Raw genomic sequence first — 20,112 nt, 5'->3', positions numbered from 1 at the left:
TTTTACACGCCGTATTTTGACAGCGAAGCGTACAATTAAGGCTCCTGGGAACAGAACATCGTAATTCCCATTGCAAGCAATGGGCAGATGTTTGTAGGCGTATTAGGGGCTTTTTTTCAGGCGTAATCCGAGGCGTAAAACGCCCGAATTACGTCTGAAACCACTGCGTGTGAACATACCCTCAGCGTTCTAAAAAGTAACCCAGAGTGAGTGAAGCTGCGGGTCTCGGCCTCAATAGTTTTGAGGATTTAAGAATATTCATGATAGTTTTATTTTTTCAACATCAACAACAGCAAAGATTTTTTTTTTTTCCTGAAATTCACCGGATCTCTGAAAACCCCTTTAATGCTAAAAGTTCAGTATTATAATATGGGTGACCCTGCGGAATGATGTCTTATATGACATATCTAAGTATTGGTTAAGATACATCAAGTGTCTATTTTGGATAGAGAACGAAGGATTTTTTGGAATTTTTTGTTTAACTTGTGATATTAAAGTGTACCGGCCCTTGAAAGATGAGATCAGTGGGCGCCAAATATATAAACAACATTGGGACCCAAACTGCACGAGGTCCACACACTATAGTACTTCCATCTACTGACTAAATACCAGCTGAGCAACGCAGAATAAGAGAATCTATGCCACCCTTTTCCTTGGGCAACCATTGTTGAGAGGGCTGGTTGAAATGCTCATTGCCCTAGTCCAGCTTATGGGTTCAATATTCAAAGTTCAGGGACATTTCATCTGATGTGTTTGGGCACCTTAAGAAACCGGGATATCACAACTTTTTATTGAATTCAGTGTATTATAACCTCTTCGGGTGGTCAAAACCCAGGCCGGTAAAATCCAACTTTTTTATTTTTTGGGTCGAAATCAGGAGAAGACAATTTCAGAAAGATAGAGATATGAACCGTTTATTGCAACCCATAAATATTAATCTTTTCTTATGAGGTACAAAGCTTTGCAACTGAGTGCATCAAATCCTATGGGTTGTGGACTGGCCCCATACATACAGCCAGTCGACATATCTGCAAAACGACTTTTAGAACCAGCTTTTCAAAAGCAAACTGACGGCATCTATTATAGACACTGATCAACCCCAGTGGAATCTGCTTTTGGAAGCCTAAAAAAAAACCTTGCAGTTCCAGGTCTCTTTAAAACCCAGCAATGTGGCTTATAATAGAGAATTCTGCCCCTCCCCCACTTTGCCAATATGGCATCTAAAGGGATATGCAACCTTTGCCAGTTTTCGAGAAGGTCGAAACAGAGGGTACTGTCCCTGGACACTTCTTGAGACCAACAAAGGCTTATAACCATTATTTACAAATTAAAAATTAATAGAGGACAATCTTTTTTCTTTCCGTTATACATACAACAAGGAAGTCCCTGTCTCTATTTTATTAAATGAAAAAAAAATAATAATAATAATAATTACATCCACCCAAATATACCCAAACTTTTATCAAGCATTCCCTAAAAATATAATTCTATTCATGCAGGTACTTGCTGCACCCAAAAAATATTATATATATTTATATACTTTTTTTTTAATAATAAAATTATGAAAAAAAAAAATAATTTAACCCCAATCAATGACTCTCCAGGCAAAATAAATTTTTGGAACGGAGTGGCAAACAAAAATGAAAAATTCAGGTGACAAAAAAAAAATAAAAAAAATAATAAAGTGAAACGCGTGAGATAAATTTTGTTTTCTTATAAATTATATTCTTATTTTTTTTTTTTATAATGCATACCAGTTTCACAAAGTGCATGCTTTTTTTTAATTTTTGAACTGGCAAGCTAGAACAAACCATTGTCTCCTTCTTTTCCCCTTTTTTTTTTTTCCTATCTAGCAGTTGAAAATGTATCAGGCTTTACCCGGCATATAAACTGCCTAATGCACATGCTTTGTCTGGCAATAAAAAATAACAATAAAAAATAAAAAAAATTTTACATTGGGGAAAATAACCTCAAAATTAAGCAAAAATTTTTCAAGTTAATAATACCTGATTTTTGTTTTTCATTGTTGAGGGATTGCACAGACTTAAATATATACCCGTCACCTGCTCCTTTTTACTTAAAATCTTGAAAAAAAACAAAAAAAAAAAGTTTCTTAGTTCATAAATATGAGCGGCACACAAATACCCCCTTTGTTTGTGTGCGACTTTGGAATCGGTACTTGTATATTTTTTTAATACGAAATCCTCTGAAATCCATTTAGACATAATGTAAGGCATACTTTGCTGGAGTAAAAGGTTCTCATGCTTCATGCTCAATAATGAGTCTCAGAGAAGGCAGGCTAGTCAATTCCGCGTGATTCTTTTGCCCCCCTCTCGGTCTCAATTCCGAAAAAAATAAGAATTAAAGGGCAGAGAGAGAGAGAATGGTGACCCGTGGCAAAAGAACGAAGGTGACCTTAGATTGACTTTCGCCTTTTCATTAGCCTGTGGTTTTCTGTAAAGCTGTGCAACCCAGGAGAAATAGAGCTAACCGGAGATGGGTAGAGACTGTTTTTTAATGTGCTCGGTGATATTTCTTCAATCTTGTAAGATATAGAATGAAAGTACTGTGGGTTCAGCTTGGAGCTGAATGAATTTTGATGAGACACCACCTTGCTGGTATACTCATGGGACCTGTAGCACATGCAAGAACAAACTGACTGAAGGTCTGTTACTTCGGCCTTATACCGAGGCCGACCGTGTTGTGAATCTTCTTGTATGTGGATGATCATGCTGCTCCGATTTCCAGCCAGAGATGCCCGTTCCTCGGCATCTCTCCTTTCATCTTCACTGTTCATGGTTAAAAACCTGAGAACAACTAAGTTTAGAAATGCCCCGATGACCGTCAAACCTACCAGAATGTACATAAAGCTAAAAGCCACGTAGACTGGCCTCTTTTGGAGGGCCCTGTTTTTCTGCAGGGCCACATAGTCTCCAAATCCTATTGTAGTTAAAGTTATAAAGCAATAATAATACGCCTGGAAAAAGCTCCAATCTTCATAATGGGAGAAGGCGGCAGCTCCAATGCATAAAGTCCCCATGCAGGAGAAGAAACCCACGGTCACCATGTTCTCCATCGAGACGTCTGTGCTCCTCATTCCACAACATTTCTTGATTCTTTTTAGGAGGTACTTCACAAAGGTGTTCATTCGTTCACCGAGGCTTTGGAACATGACCAGGGTAAGAGGGATTCCTAGCACAGCATAGAACATGCAGAATGCCTTTCCAGCATCGGTGCCAGGCGCAGCATGCCCATAACCTAGGAGGAGACACAAAAGACACTTTAGAACGTGGTTACCATCTTCATGGTCATTATTGAAAGTCAACATCCAAAATAATTTTTGGTGATATTATAAAACAATAGCAAAGTCTATTCAAACTTTTGGGTCCAGTAAAAAGAAACTGTGATCCAGCGCTTGTGCATAAATAAAAGGAATCAAGGTTCCAATTTTATTGTATATCAAAATTAAAAACTATGAATCAAAGTACAAAAAGGGTGTATCGCATTTAGATTTCGCCTACGCGTTTCAGACACGTGCAGTGTCCTTCATCATGGCATGTGTGGGTCCAGTATCAATTTCTTTCGAACACGTGGATCCTTGACTAAATCAACCTGAACCTTCAACCGGTAGCACAAATGACCACAATTCTTATGAGAAGACCCAATCAATTGAACAAGACAGCTATAAATGGAGAAGAGGACAACCCGCAACAAGATGGATGGACCGTATCACTATCATGACCAAGCCATTGACTCTTTCCTGACCGGAGGGGTTTTGGTCTTCAGTCATAAAATGTAACCTTTTGGAACGCTGCATTCTAAAAGTGATTATTTCTATTTTTTTTATTTCTAATTCTACCTCAAAATGTTTTGTTTCTTTTTTTGGCAGGACACATAGGGCTTACTCAAAATTGAAAATTGAAATGCATCTCAATTCGTTTTGTACATCTTTTTTTAGGGAAAAATGGTCTAAAACGAGAAAAAATATTTTTTTTCTCATTTTTATTATGCCATGTTTTAAGGTAGTTTGTTCAATGAAAATTTAACCCAAAAACGAATCCTCTAATTCTCCCACACACATAGCAATGTCAAATGTGTACATTGTGTTACGTATGACGTCACTATAGCATCGAAAACAAAGCCCCTATTTTAACTTTAGATTTATCTCCCTCCCTTATCTTCAGCCACAGCCTCTGGACATTGGGGAAAATAATAAGTGCACGTCGAGACGTGGCGGAATTGCTGTGGACAGTCCGCAGTGGAATTCTCCAGCGGCCGTTTTTTACATTTGTTTCAATACATCTTTGGGCAAGTTAGTTCAGACGTTGCAGAAAACTCCGTTGCGGACCATGGGCTGTGGTGCAGAATTTTCCCTCCGCAGCATGCACTGTCTGTTGCGGAGAAGCGGAATTTCACTGCGGATTTCAGCCTTTGCAATGCAAAAACTGAAATCAGTGGCAAGTCCGCTGTGATATCTGCAACGTCTGAATTACCTGTCAAATATGTAAATGTTGGTGCAGATTCGTTGCGTAATTGCCCCAAATCCGACCCAACATTTGCAGCGGAAAAACTCAGCCACATCTGGACGTGCCCTTAATGTACATACCTTTTTTAGTAGAGTCGCAAAAGCAGATCGGGTCGGGGCACAACAGACTAGAATTGGTGGCTGGAGGTAATTATTTTATGTTTGGCATAAAGTATATTCTGCCTGACAGGAACGTATTAATGCATGACGTTGATACAAAACTTGTTTGTGTTACACAGAATATCTAGAATGTACACGCATTGGTTTGGAGAGGTTTTGCACTTTTTTGGGGGGAGGGGACTTTGTATTTTTTAATTTATTAAATTTTTTTGCTATTATTTTTCTTATTTTATAAATATATTTTTTACATTTTACTGTATTTATGTATATATATATAGTTTTTTGGAGTCTTTTTTTTTTTTTTTTACTGTGGGGGCACAGGTTACCAGGGAACACATTATCTATGTGTTTCCTATTGTCCCCATATACAGATCACTCAAAATATTTAACTTATTAGATCACAGTTATCACAAATTATTTCAGTTCCCTGTCATAGTACAGGATCAGGCTGTCTGTGTTACAGCCCGATCCTGCCCAAGGCATTGTGTTACAGCCCGATCCTGCCCATGGCATTGTGTTACAGCCCGATCCTGCCCATGGCATTGTGTTACAGCCCGATCCTGCCCAAGGCATTGTGTTACAGCCCGATCCTGCCCAAGGCATTGTGTTACATCCCAATCCTGCCCATGGCATTGTGTTACAGCCCGATCCTGTCCATGGCACTGTGTTACAGCCCGATCCTGCCCATGGCACAGTTTTACAGCCCGATCCTGCCGGTGGCATTGTGTAACAGCCTTATTCTGCTGATAGCACTGTGTTCAGGAGAGCATAGTGCCATAAAATTCAGCAAGTAAATTAATAAGTTGCAGGCACAGGACCAGTCAGTCCCTTAGCCCGTTAGGTTATATGGTGTGGGCGGGAAGAGGTTGAAAACCCTGAAGATCGAAATAGAAAAGAGGACATTCTGAAAAAACACTGTTCATACGGTCTGCAGGAGTCAACAATCTCTTCTTTTTAGAATAAGTTCAGTTCAGTCAACAGACAAGACATTGCTTGACCTTACATTCAAAGTATGACAAAAAACGACAAATATCCATCAAGTTAAAACAGAAGAAGGAGATTCCTCAATAAAAACAAACCTTCCACAATTTATCAGCTTTTACTTGTTATAGACATATCATAAGAAGACCTACATTCCTGAGAAGGGCAAATATGTTTTGAAGACCTAAACGAAGAGGACGACCAGAAATCACAAATTTACTGGTCACTACGAAACTCAAAGACCCAAACACTTCATATTATGGAGACATAGACACTCCATGTGCCACCATATGATGCCTTAATACAGCTCCAGATTCTCCTTTTCTAGGGGTGAACATATCCATATTACATTATGACATATTATCATTCCTTTTTCAAAAATTCTGTATGAATCTACTAATAGTTAAGTAAACTAAAATATTGTTCCTTATGTACAAGTAAATAACCAATATGACACTGCATCCTATATCTAAGAATATAACTATTATAATACCTACTATATACAAGAATATAACTACTATAATACTGCCCCCTATATATAAGAATATAACTACTATAATACTGCCCCTATATACAAGAATATAACTACTATAATACTGCCCCTATATACAAGAATAGAACTACTATAATTCTGTCCCGTATGTACAAGAATATAACTACTATAATACTGCCCCCTATATACAAGAACATAACTACTATAATACTGCCCTATATACAGGAATATAACTACTATAATACTGCCCCTATATACAAGAATATAACTACTATAATACTGCCCCTATATACAAGACTATAACTACTATAATACTGCCTCTATATACAGGAATATAACTACTATATTACTGCCTCCTATATACAAGATGATTACTATAATACTGCCCCTATATACAAGAATAGAACTACTATAATACTGCCCCCTATATACAAGAATATAACTACTATAATACTGTACCTATATACAAGAATATAATTATTATAATACTGTCCCCTATGTACAAGAATATAAATACTACAATACTGCTCCTATATACAAGAATATAAATACTATAATACTGCCCCCTATATACAAGAATAGAGCTACTATAATACTGTCCCTATATACAAGAATATAACTACTATAATACTGTCCCTATATACAAGAATATAATTACTATAATACTGCCCCCTATATACAAGAATATAACTACTATAATACTGCCTCCTATATATAAGAATATAACTACTATAATACTGCTCCTATATACAAGAATATAACTACTGTAATACTGCCCCCTATATACAAGAATATAACTACTATAATACTGCTCCCTATATACAAGAATATAACTACTATAATACTGCCCCTATATAAAAGAATATAATTACTATAATACTGCCTCCTATATACAAGAATATAACTACTATAATACTGCCCCTATATACAAGAATATAACTACTATAATACTGCCCCTATATACAAGTATATAACTACTATAATACTGCCCTTATATACAAGAATATAACTACTATAATGCTGCCTACTATATACAAGAATCTAACTACTATAATACTACCCTTATATACAAGAATATAACTACTATAAAAATGCTCCTATATACAAGAATATAACTACTATAATACTGCCCCTATATACAAGAATATAACTACTATAATACTGCCCCTATATACAAGAATATAACTACTATAATACTGCTTCCTATATACAAGACTATAACTACTATAATACTGCCCCTATATACAAGAATATAACTACTATAATACTGCCCCATATATAACAATATAACTACTATAATAGTGCCTCCTATATACAAGACTATAACTACTATAATACTGCTCCTATATACAAGAATATAACTACTATAATACTGCCCCTATATACAAGAATATAACTACTATAATACTGCCCCTATATACAAGACTATAACTACTATAATACTGCCTCTATATACAGGAATATAACTACTATATTACTGCCTCCTATATAAAAGATGATAACTACTATAATACTGCCCCTATATACAAGAATAGAACTACTATAATACTGCCCCCTATATACAAGAATATAACTACTATAATACTGCTCCTATATACAAGAATATAACTACTATAATACTGTCCCCTATGTACAAGAATATAAATACTATAATACTGCCCCTATATACAAGAATATAAATACTATAATACTGCCCCTATATACAAGAATATAAATACTATAATACTGCCCCTATATACAAGAATATAAATACTATAATACTGCCCCCTATATACAAGAATAGAGCTACTATAATACTGTCCCTATATACAAGAATATAACTACTATAATACTGTCCCTATATACAAGAATATAATTACTATAATACTGCCCCCTATATACAAGAATATAACTACTATAATACTGCCTCCTATATACAAGAATATAACTACTATAATACTGCTCCTATGTACAAGAATATAACTATTATAATACTGCCCCCTATATACAAGAATATAACTACTATAGTACTGCCCCTATATACAAGAATATAACTACTATAATACTGCCCCTATATACAAGAATATAACTACTATAATACTGCCCCTATATAAAAGAATATAATTACTATAATACTGCCTCCTATATACAAGAATATAACTACTATAATACTGCCCCTATATACAAGAATATAACTACTATAATACTGCCCCTATATACAAGTATATAACTACTATAATACTGCCCTTATATACAAGAATATAACTACTATAATGCTGCCTACTATATACAAGAATCTAACTACTATAATACTACCCTTATATACAAGAATATAACTACTATAAAAATGCTCCTATATACAAGAATATAACTACTATAATACTGCCCCTATATACAAGAATATAACTACTATAATACTGCCCCTATATACAAGAATATAACAACTATAATACTGCCCCCTATTTACAAGAATAGAACTACTATAATACTGCTCCCTATATACAAGAATATAACTACTATAATACTGCTCCTATATACAAGAATATAACTACTATAATACTGCCCCCTATCTACAAGAATATAATGACTATAATACTGCCCCCTATCTACAAGAATATAACTACTATAATACTGCCCCTATGTACAGGAATATAACTACTATAATACTGCCCCCTATATACAAGAATATAACTACTATAATACTTCCCCTATATACAAGTATATAACTACTATTAGGGCAGTCAAAGAACGACGCTGTTACAGGGCTCTGTTCGACAAACCGCCACTGATAATAAGGTCCGCATGATTACGAATTTTAATTGTAAATCCGAGGAAATTTTGGTGATAATGAAAAAATTTTGGCCAATACTCCAGCAGGACCATACGCTAGGCAAATTGTTACCATCTGTCCCTTCCATTACATTTAGGAGAGCCCAAAACCTCAAGGATCTTTTAGTACATAGTTACCACCGGGGCTCGCAACCCCAGTATGCTTTTGGATCTAAAGGTCCAAAATGGGGTTGCTTTAAATGCGGACGCTGTGTAGCTTGTCCAAACATCGAACAGGCAACTACATTTTATGATTTTGACCATACACACGAATTCAAGATTACCCATCACATTGACTGTACCACTATGGGTGTCATCTACTTTGCCATCTGTCCTTGTGACAAAATTTATGTAGGAATGACGACCAGACAACTCCGTAGGAGAGTACGAGAGCATGTGTTGGGCATTCAAGCGGCTATGGGAATTGAAGATGTATCACAACTTAATACGATTCCTCGCCATTTCAGGTTATTTCACAACTGTGACGCATCACTTTTGAAAGTGAGAGCTATCGATCGCGTACTGATTGGTCCAAGGGGTGGTAATTGGAAGAAGGCCTTGGGACAGAAAGAAACTACCTGGATTATGAGGTTGGGATCCTTACATCCATATGGTCTTAATGAGTACAACAGCTTCGTACCATTTCTTTGAAATCGCCATAGTTAAGTCATGGTCACTTTCTTTGGTTTGAGCATTGCCACTCTCCTATTGGTGTCCACCAATATTTTATCCCTGTACTTTTTAACTTGTTGTCATTGTTTTTATCCTTTTATTTTTATGTTTATGTGTTTGTACATTGGGTTTTCTACTTGCCATTCCCCTTATGCCCTGTTCTTCTATCTAGACATACGTGGATATTGATCTTTATTCTTGAGGTCAACTATTATCCCAGTTGTTCACAACTTGATAAGAAATTATTATCTTGTTATAAGATCTCTGTTGTTTTACAGCATGATTCCCGCCATACTATTCAGCATGAAGTTTTCGGATCCAGTTCAAATCCCCGTGATGACCCCGCTATGAATTTAGAGTGACATCCGGCAGATTCGTCCTGTGGCCATTGGTGGGCCAAATTTTCGGATTTTCTGATCACTTGTGTATATATATTTACAGTCAAATCCTTTTCACATCGACCCTTTAACATTTGATCATTGTTACATTGGTTTTTGGTTTACGATCAAGTCTGTACTTTTGGCTTTTTCGTCATTGGTACTTTTGCACAGATTGACACAATAAATTATATTGAGTTAGTCAGGCTTTCAGTCTTTCTTTTATTTTCTTTTTTTGTTTATTACAGTCACCATGTATTTAACCTAGTAATTGAGGTTTGGTTTATTAAATGTTTATAGCAGTAGTCACTGTCACGTTCAGTCATTTGGCAGTTTTAATCATCTTCCCATCACTAAATTTTCTTGGTCACTCATTGTAATATAATTTTTGTTTGTCCTCATCCCTCTTCCCTTTCCCCCTTTTCCTTCCCCTCCCCTCCCCCCTTCCTCATTCTCCCCTTCCCCACTTCCCCCCCCCCCTTTTTTCTTGCCTCACTTATCACGTTTAATATTACTGACATCAATTGTGTGTGAGGCAACTATAGTCTTAGCACATACTTGTGCACTTTGCTCATATTCCTGCACTACTGGATTAAAATTAATTAGATTTATGTATATTTTTATGTATATTAATTTTGGATATATAAAAAAAATTTTTGGCCATCGTTATGATTGTCATTTGACTCACCTTTGGTTTTATTTACCGCATATTCACGATTTTCGGGATAGATGTACGGTTTGTTGTGCTGCATTAATACTAATTATATTGTTCTGTTCCTCTTCAGCATTAATCAATATACACTTGTTGTGTTATCCTATTTTCTAATCATTTTTGTTGATATTTTTTCACGTTTCCTCACTTCTCTCACATTCACAACCGCTCACTTTGATCATATGTATTTTGTGTATATGTAGGTACATATATGTATATATATATATATATATGTGTTCATGTATGTGTGTGTAGGTATATGTATGTATATCCTCGGTCACTTTTACTTTCTTTCCTCTTTTCATTTTTTACTTTTCACAGCATTACTGGTTAGTTCCGGTACTGTGTTTCAGCTCTGAAGTGTGATATGGACTTGGATAGTCAGCTTCAGCACCTTGGACAGTGACTGCTCTAACTCTCTGTTATTTAGCTTTGACGGCTGTGCTGAGCATTTCAGCACGTTGGACAGCGACCTCGGCTCTTAATGCTTTGCTATGCTCTCCAGCGTGTTTAACAGCAACTGCTGCTCTCACGCTGGACTGTCACCTAGCAACGGGACGCCTTGTCCCGCTGCTGCTGTTTAATGTGATCGGCTGGGCTTTTTTTAACCTATTTTTTCACCTTAATGATCAGGATAGATAGTTCTACCTTGGGCCAAAACTGGATTGCCACTAAACTTCTAATTTCATTCCTCTTTATATCCCTGCTTCTGACCTTCGGCAGCTCCACATCGAGCGGGCGGGCTGATTTCATTCCCCCGCCCGCCTGGTGTGGTTATGCCGATGGAGGCGGTTCTGGGAGGAGGACTGTTTTGACATAAGACTACACGATAGGACGCTATCGTGGGTGGGCGGGATGTATCGCCGTCTGTCATTGGTGACCGACGCTGAACACCTAACCACCCGATAGGAAACAGCTGTGATTTTACCGGTAAAACATAATTGAAGAAGGTATATCTAGGGGTAACTGGGGCATTTGGACATCAACCCCTGACGAAGCACCAGCGAAACGCGCGTTGGGTTAAGCAGAGGTCCCCCTCTTGGTCTTGATCTCCTATTTATCTTCTTATACGCAGGTGTAGGTATACTACTTTGCATTTTGTTTTTACTTAGATTGTACTTTATATATATTCTCTATACTTATTTATGCGTTCATCTGTGCAAAGCGTACCATGCCTAGTACCTGCTCATTAATATGTACTTATGCACTTTAGCCATATATAGGTTGTGTCAGACCATTTTTACATCTGGGGGGCTACTCTGCTTTTACGTTCGGATTCCGTTTGTGTTCGAGGGTCCATGGCATTTTATTATGTCTAAGTGTTATACGTTGTCTCCATGTGTCTAATTGACTTTAATAAAGATTATTTGTATTTTTTCAAACACCTGGTCGTGACTTGTTTCTTGTTCTGGTTTAGTTTTAATTAGTCACTAGGACCACTAGTATCATTCGGGGTATTATTCGGTTTACTATTAGGGCACATTCACACGTGGCGGAATTTCACTTAAATTCCGCTGCGGACACTCCGCAGCGTTAATCCGCAGCGGTGCCGTTTGTCCATTGACTTACACTTTAATTTACCAGTGTTCGTTTAGACGAGGCGTAAAATTCCGCTGCGGAGCATAGGCTGCGGAGCGGAATTTGGTGTCCGCAGCATGCTCTGTCTGTTGCGGAGCAGTGGCGGACTCATGGCGGAATTTCTCCATTGACTTCAATGGAGAGTCAAAATTCCGCAATGAAGTCCGCAGATCTTATGTGTGCTGCGGAGCGTATTCGTTTTACTACCATGACATTTCTTCATTCTGGCTGGACCTATGTATTTCTAGGTCTACAGCCAGACTGAGGAAGTCAATGGGGCTCCCGTAATGACGGGAGCGTTGCTAGGAGACGTCTGTAAATAGTCACTGTCCAGGGTGCTGAAAGAGTTAAGCGATCGGCAGTAACTGTTTCTGCACCCGGGACAGTGACTACCGATCTCAATATACAGCAACCTGTAAAAAAATAGATAAGTTCATACTTACCGAGAACTCCCTGCGTCTGTCTCCAGTCCGGCCTCCCAGGATGACGTTTCAGTCTAAGTGACGGCTGCAGCCAATCACAGGCCAAGCACAGGCTGCAGCGGTCACATGGACTGGCGCGTCATCCAGGGAGGTCGGGCTGGATGCCGAAAGAGGGACGCGTCACCAAGACAACGGCCGGTAAGTATGAAAATCGTTTACTTTCACTAGGGAAAGTGCTGTCCCTTCTCTCTATCCTGCACTGATAGGGAGAAGGGAAGCACTTTTCCCGCAGTCCGCAGCAGCTAGTCCGCATCAATTTACTGCACATTTTGTGCAGATCCGCAGCAGAATCTGCAACGCAGATTCTGTGCGGCATTGATGCGGACAGTTGCGGAGGAAATCCGCCACGTGTGGTCATGCCCTAATACTGCCCTTATATACAAGAATATAACTACTATAATGCTGCCTACTATATACAAGAATCTAACTACTATAATACTACCCTTATATACAAGAATATAACTACTATAATACTGCCCCTATATACAAGAATATAACTGCTATAATACTGCCTCCTATATACAGGAATATAACTGCTATAAGACTGCCCCTGCATACAAGAATATAACTACTATAAAAATGCTCCTATATACAAGAATATAACTACTATAATACTAACCCCTATATACAAGAATATAACTACTATAATACTGCCCCCTACATACAAGAATAGAACTACTATAATACTGCACCCTATATACAAGAATATAACTACTATAATACTGCTCCTATATACAAGAATATAACTACTATAATACTGCCCCCTATATACAAGAATAGAACTACTATAATACTGCACCCTATATACAAGAATATAACTACTATAATACTGCTCCTATATACAAGAATATAACTACTATAATACTGCCCCCTATCTGCAAGAATATAATGACTATAATACTGCCCCCTATCTACAAGAATATAACTACTATAATACTGCCCGTATGTACAGGAATATAACTACTATAATACTGCCCCCTATGTACAAGAATATCTACTATAATACTGTCCCTATATACAAGAATATAACTACTATAATACTGCCCACTATGTACAAGAATATAACTACTATAATACTGCTCATATATACAAGAATATAACTACTATAATATTGCCCACTATATACAAGAATATAACTACTATAATACCGCCCCCTATATACAAGAATATAACTACTATAATACTGCCTCCTCTGTATAAGAATATAACTACTATAATACTGCTCCTATATAAAAGAATATATCTACTATAATACTGCCCCTATATACAAGAATATAATTACTATAATACTGCTCCTATATACAAGAATATAACTACTATAATACTGCTCCTATATACAAGATTATAACTACTATAATACTGCCCCCTATATACAAGAATATAACTACTATAATACTGCTCCTATATACAAGAATATAACTACTGTAATACTGCCCCTATATACAAGAATATAACTACTATATAATACTGCCTCCTATATACAAGAATATAACTACTATAATACTACTCCCTATATACAAGAATATAACTACTATAATACTGCCTTCTATTTACAAGAATATAACTACTATAATACTGCCCCTATATACAAGAATATAACTACTATAATACTGCCCCTATATACAAGAATATAACTACTATAATACTGCCCCTATATACAAGAATATAACTACTATAATACTACTCCCTATATACAAGAATATAACTACTATAATACTGCCTTCTATTTACAAGAATATAACTACTATAATACTGCCCCCTATATACAAGAATATAACTACTATAATACTGCCCCTATGTACAAGAATATAACTACTATAATACTGCCTCTATATACAAGAATATAACTACTATAATACTGCCCCCTATATACAAGAATATAAATACTATAATACTGCCCCCTATATACAAGAATATAACTACTATAATACTGCCCCTATGTACAAGAATATAACTACTATAATACTGCCTCTATATACAAGAATATAACTACTATAATACTGTCCCTATATACAAGAATATAACTACTATAATACTGCCCCTATATACAAGAATATAACTACTATAATATTTCCCCCTATATACAAGAATATAACTACTATAATACTGCCCCCTATATACAAGAATATAACTACTATAATACTGCCCCTATATACAAGAATATAACTACTATAATACTACCCCCTATATACAAGAATATAACTAATATAATACTGCCGCTATATACAAGAATATAACTACTATAATACTGCCACTACATACAAGAATATAACTGCTATAATACTGCCCCCTATATACAAGAATATAACTACTATAATACTGCCCCTATATACAAGAATATAACTACTATAATACTGCCGCCTATATACAAGAATATAACTACTATAATACTGCCCCTATGTACAAGAATATAACTACTATAATACTGCCCCTATATACAAGAATATATCTACTATAATACTGTCCCTATATACAAGAATATAACTACTATAATACTGCCCCTATATACACGAATATAACTACTATAATACTGCCCCCTGTATACAAGAATATAACTACTATAATACTGCCCCTATATACACGAATATAACTACTATAATACTGCCCCCTGTATACAAGAATATAACTACTAGAATACTGCCCCTATATACAAGAATATAACTACTATAATACTGCCACCTATGTACAAGAATATAACTACTATAATACTGCCACCTATGTACAAGAATATAACTACTATAATACTGCCCCTATATACAAGAATATAACTACTATAATACTGCCACTATGTACAAGAATACAACTACTATAATACTGCCCCTATGTACAGGAATATAACTACTATAGGTGTATGTGCACACGACAACGCCAAATACGTGTTTTTCGCGGCGTCTTTTACGGACGTAATTGGAGCTGGTTTTGATTGGAGTCAATGAAAATCGGCTTCAATTACGTCCCAAGAAGTGTCCTGCACTTCTTTGCCGCGGGCGTAATTTTACACGCCGTCTTTTGACAGCGACGCGTAAAATGACAGCTCGTCTGCACAGAACATCGTAAGACCCATTGCAAGCAATGGGCAGATGTTTGCCAACCTATTGGAGCCGTCTTTTCAGGCGTAATTCGAGGGGTAAAACGCCTGAATTACGTCTGAAAAGAGGTCGTGTGCACATACTCTAAATCTTCTGATGTGTATGATTATGTAGATCTGAGGTAGAAGAAACTGCACTGGAATCCATCATGTCACTTTTAGCTGTCATACAGTGATCCTTTCCTTGTGGCTCTTGTGACTTCTTACTTGATCACATGACAATATCAGTTGTAGGTATCACACTATAGAATGAGCTGTATAATGGATATATACGCCGGTGGCTTCACCTGTCCCTCCAGCGTGGCTGCATTTAGGAATTTTTATATTCCGGCTGAGCTGATTGACTTGGGGTGTTTCAGGCTTGGCAGCTGTGACTTTTGCTTTGTGGATCCTGACATAGTTCGTTGAGCTGCTTACATCTCTCTTCTGCTGAGCTGGGAAATTTTTGCACCATTCGCTTCCCGACTCAGCACCATAAGGGCATGATCACACGTGGCGGATTTCCTCCGCAACTGTCCGCATCAATGCCGCACAGAATCTGCGTTGCAGATTCTGCTGCGGATCTGCACAAAATGTGCAGTAAATTGATGCGGACTAGCTGCTGCGGACTGCGGTAAAAGTACTTCCCTTCTCCCTATCAGTGCAGGATAGAGAGAAGGGACAGCACTTTCCCTTGTGAAAGTCAAAGAAATTCATACTTACCGCCCGTTGTCTTGGTGACGCGTCCCTCCTTCGGCATCCAGCCCGATCTCCCTGGATGACGCGGCAGTCCATGTGACCGCTGCAGCCTGTTATTAGCCTGTGATTGGCTGCAGCCGTCACTTAGACTGAAACGTCATCCTGGGAGGCCGGACTGGAGACAGAAGCAGGGAGTTCTCGGTAAGTATGAACTTCATTTTTTTTTACAGATACATGTATATTGGGATCGGTAGTCACTGTCCCGGGTGCAGAAACAGTTACTGCCGATCGCTTAACTCTTTCAGCACCCTGGACAGTGACTATTTACAGACGTCTCCTAGCAACGCTCCCGTCATTACGGGAGCCCCATTGACTTCCTCAGTCTGGCTGTAGACCTAGAAATACATAGGTCCAGCCAGAATGAAGAAATGTCAAGTTAAAAAAGCAAGACGCATCCGCAGCACACATGACATGTGCATGACAGCTGCGGACTTCATTGCGGAAATTAGAATCTCCATTGAAGTCAATGGAGAAATTCCGCCATGAGTCCGCCACTGCTCCGCAACAGACAGAGCATGCTGCGGACACCAAATTCCGCTCCGCAGCCTATGCTCCGCAGCGGAATTTTACGCCTCGTCTAAACGAACACTGCTAAATTAAAGTGTAAGTCAATGGACAAACGGCTCCGCTGCGGATTAACGCTGCGGAGTGTCCGCAGCGGAATTTAAGTGAAATTCCGCCACGTGTGAACCCAGCCTAAATGTGTTGATCCATATGGGACCCATTTACATAGATCAGGCTACAATTCCTCTTTAACCCCTTCTGCCGGATCACGTTAATGTACGTCATAATCTGCGGTGCATTCCCGCATTATCACGTACAGTTACGTCCAGACGATAAACTGTCACCATGGTGACAGCAGGCAGATCACGGCGGCGAGTAGCAACAAACACTTGCTGCTCGCCGGTACAGGACCAATCAAAGTGGTCCTGTGACGTCGATGGCTGTGATTGGTCATTCAAAAATGAATGACCAATCACAGCATATGTAAACAAAACACAGAGAATTCTCCTCATCGCCGACTCTGACAAGCTCATTTCTGTCAAAGAGCTTGTGAGAGTCGTCATGTGAAGCCCTGTCAGACAGAAAAAGTTAAAATACAGTGAATAAAGATCTCTTCTAGATCTCCCCAGATCCTCCCAGATCTCCTCAGATCTCTCCTGTCCCTGTAGTTAGAAAATAATCCCCAAATCGCCCACCCATTACCCCAGTGAAAATACTGCGCCATATTACGTTAGGCAATAGCCTAAATACCCCCAGATCGTCCCCTCGCTGCCCAGCGAGAGAACATTGATCCGTGTCAGCGTCCAGTCCGATACACACAGATCGCCACCATTCACTGTTGCCGTGCCACATACAGTCACAGTTTTACGCAGTGACCCAGTCCGTTCCATCCCGCTCCTACGTTTTTGAGAGCGCCAGTTTGTTTCCAGTTAATAAAAAAAAAAAATACAAAAAAAATATATATAAAAAAAAATTTTTTTTTTCTTAGTGACAGTTACATTTTAGGGTTACAATAAAATTAGAGCTGTTACATTGTAGTGTCCATTACTACAATATGGCACAGAAATTTTATAGCCCAGAGGAGGCGTACGCTATGCTGTGCTCAGATACAGACTCTGCTAGCGAAGATGAAATGGAGTTCGTGCTGACATCTTCGTCTAGCGAGTCTGATGAGCCCCCCCAGCAGCACAGAAGAGTTGCTGGTTCTGACCCCCCCGATAGTGAGGCGATATGGATGCCTGCTACAAGTTATGCCCCCCAGGTTCCCGACTTCACCGCATCCTCGGGAATCCAAGTGGAGACCACGGGGTTTGGAGAGTTCGATTTTTTAAAATTATTTTTCTCCGCTGAATTTATAAATTTAATGGTCAAACAGACTAATTTATATGCGGAACAATTTCTCGCCAACAATCCCACATCCTACTATGCCAAAGACCAAAATTGGACCCCCACAAACTCTGAGGAGCTTTGCAAATTTTGGGGCCTGTTACTGAATATGGGCCTCATAAAGAAACCCAGCATTAGGGACTACTGGTCATCGGATGTCCTATATTATACCCCCCTTTATGGCACCATTATGACCAGAAGAAGCTTTGAGGTCGTCCTCAAATTTCTGCATTACGCAGATAATACCCGCTGCCCACCCCCCAATGATCCAAATTATGACCGTTTATTTAAAATAAGGCCTGTCATAAATCATTTGAATTTAAAATTTGCCCAAATCTACACCCCAGATAAAAATATTGCGGTCGACGAGTCTCTCGTCAGTTTTAAGGGAAGGCTCCACTTCCGTCAATACCTCCCAAATAAAAGGGCCCGGTATGGAATAAAGCTCTATAAGATCTGTGAAAGTTCCACCGGGTACACCCATTGTTTCCGGATTTATGAGGGAAGGGATTCCAAAATCGATCCCCCAGAGTGCCCCCCTTCCCTTACTGTCAGCGGAAAAATTGTGTGGGATCTTGTACACCCGCTACTTGGCCAGGGATATCATGTCTATATAGACAATTTTTATAACAGCATCCTTCTCCAAAAGTGCCTTTTGGCAAGAGCGACAGTGGCCTGTGGCACAATCCCCAAAAATTCTAAGGGCCTCCCCAAAACCCTCCTGGGCAAGATTTTGCCAAAAGGGGAAAGCAAAGCAATGTGCAGTGACAACATGTTGCTAGTGAAATATAGGGACAAGAAAGATGTCCACATTCTAACTAGCATCCATAAGGATAGCAGCATCAATGTTCCAGTTCGTGGCTCCAGCACCACAACTTCCAAGCCTGCCTGCGTACTGGATTATAACCGCTTTACGGGTGGGGTGGATCTATCTGATCAGGTCATAAAGCCGTATAGTGCCATGCGTAAAAGTAAGACCTGGTACAAGAAGCTTGCAGTCCACCTTACCCAAATGGCAATGTATAACGCATTTGTGGTGTCCAGATACGCAGGCAATCGAAACACATTTCTCCAATTTCAGGAGACAATAATCAAGGCCCTTTTGTTTGACAACCCAGGAGGCGAGGGCACTTCTTTGGGAGATTATAGTTGCCGTATAATCCCAGGCCAGCACTTTCCCTCAGTAAATCCCCCCACTGACCAGAAAACAAGATCCCAGAAAAGATGTCGGGTGTGTTCCAAAAAAGGCATTAGGAAAGACACTATCCACCAGTGTGAGACATGCCCCAAAAAGCCAAGCCTATGCATCAATAAATGCTTCAAAATTTACCATACCTCCACTGAGTTTTAGATTATTTTATTTATACACCCGTTTATTTTACAAATTGGCCATTCTAAATTGATTTTTGAAGCAGAGTAATTTTATATCAAATAATTTTTGCCCACAACATTTAAAATAAGCCCAAACAAAACTAAAAATTCTTACTGCACCCCTGGATGAAAACCTAAAGTGGCTTCACGTTATAATTAGTCACACCAAATTAAAAAATGTTTGAAAAACCCCTAACAAAATTCTCACTATACCCCTAGATAAATACCTACGTGGTTTCACGTTATAATTGGTCACACAAAATTAAAATATTTTTGA

General features: G+C 38.3%; 1 protein-coding gene across 1 annotated transcript in view; it reads right to left on the bottom strand.

Annotated features, from left to right (window-relative positions):
• Nucleotides 1–898: 898 nt before the first annotated feature.
• The window catches only part of KCNK9 (potassium two pore domain channel subfamily K member 9), a 163,555-nt gene continuing 144,341 nt past the window's right edge, over nucleotides 899–20,112 (bottom strand). Inside the window, exon 2 of the mRNA XM_075825700.1 lies at nucleotides 899–3,258. Coding sequence (XP_075681815.1) covers nucleotides 2,417–3,258 — 842 coding nt within the window. The 3' untranslated portion in view covers nucleotides 899–2,416. The remainder of the gene's footprint in view (nucleotides 3,259–20,112) is intronic.

This window comes from Rhinoderma darwinii, chromosome 5 (genome assembly GCF_050947455.1).
Source record: "Rhinoderma darwinii isolate aRhiDar2 chromosome 5, aRhiDar2.hap1, whole genome shotgun sequence".
In the NCBI taxonomy this organism is placed as follows: Eukaryota; Metazoa; Chordata; class Amphibia; order Anura; family Rhinodermatidae; genus Rhinoderma; species Rhinoderma darwinii.
The sequence above is the reverse complement of the archived record's forward strand: the minus strand, read 5'-3'. Positions and strand labels throughout refer to the sequence as shown.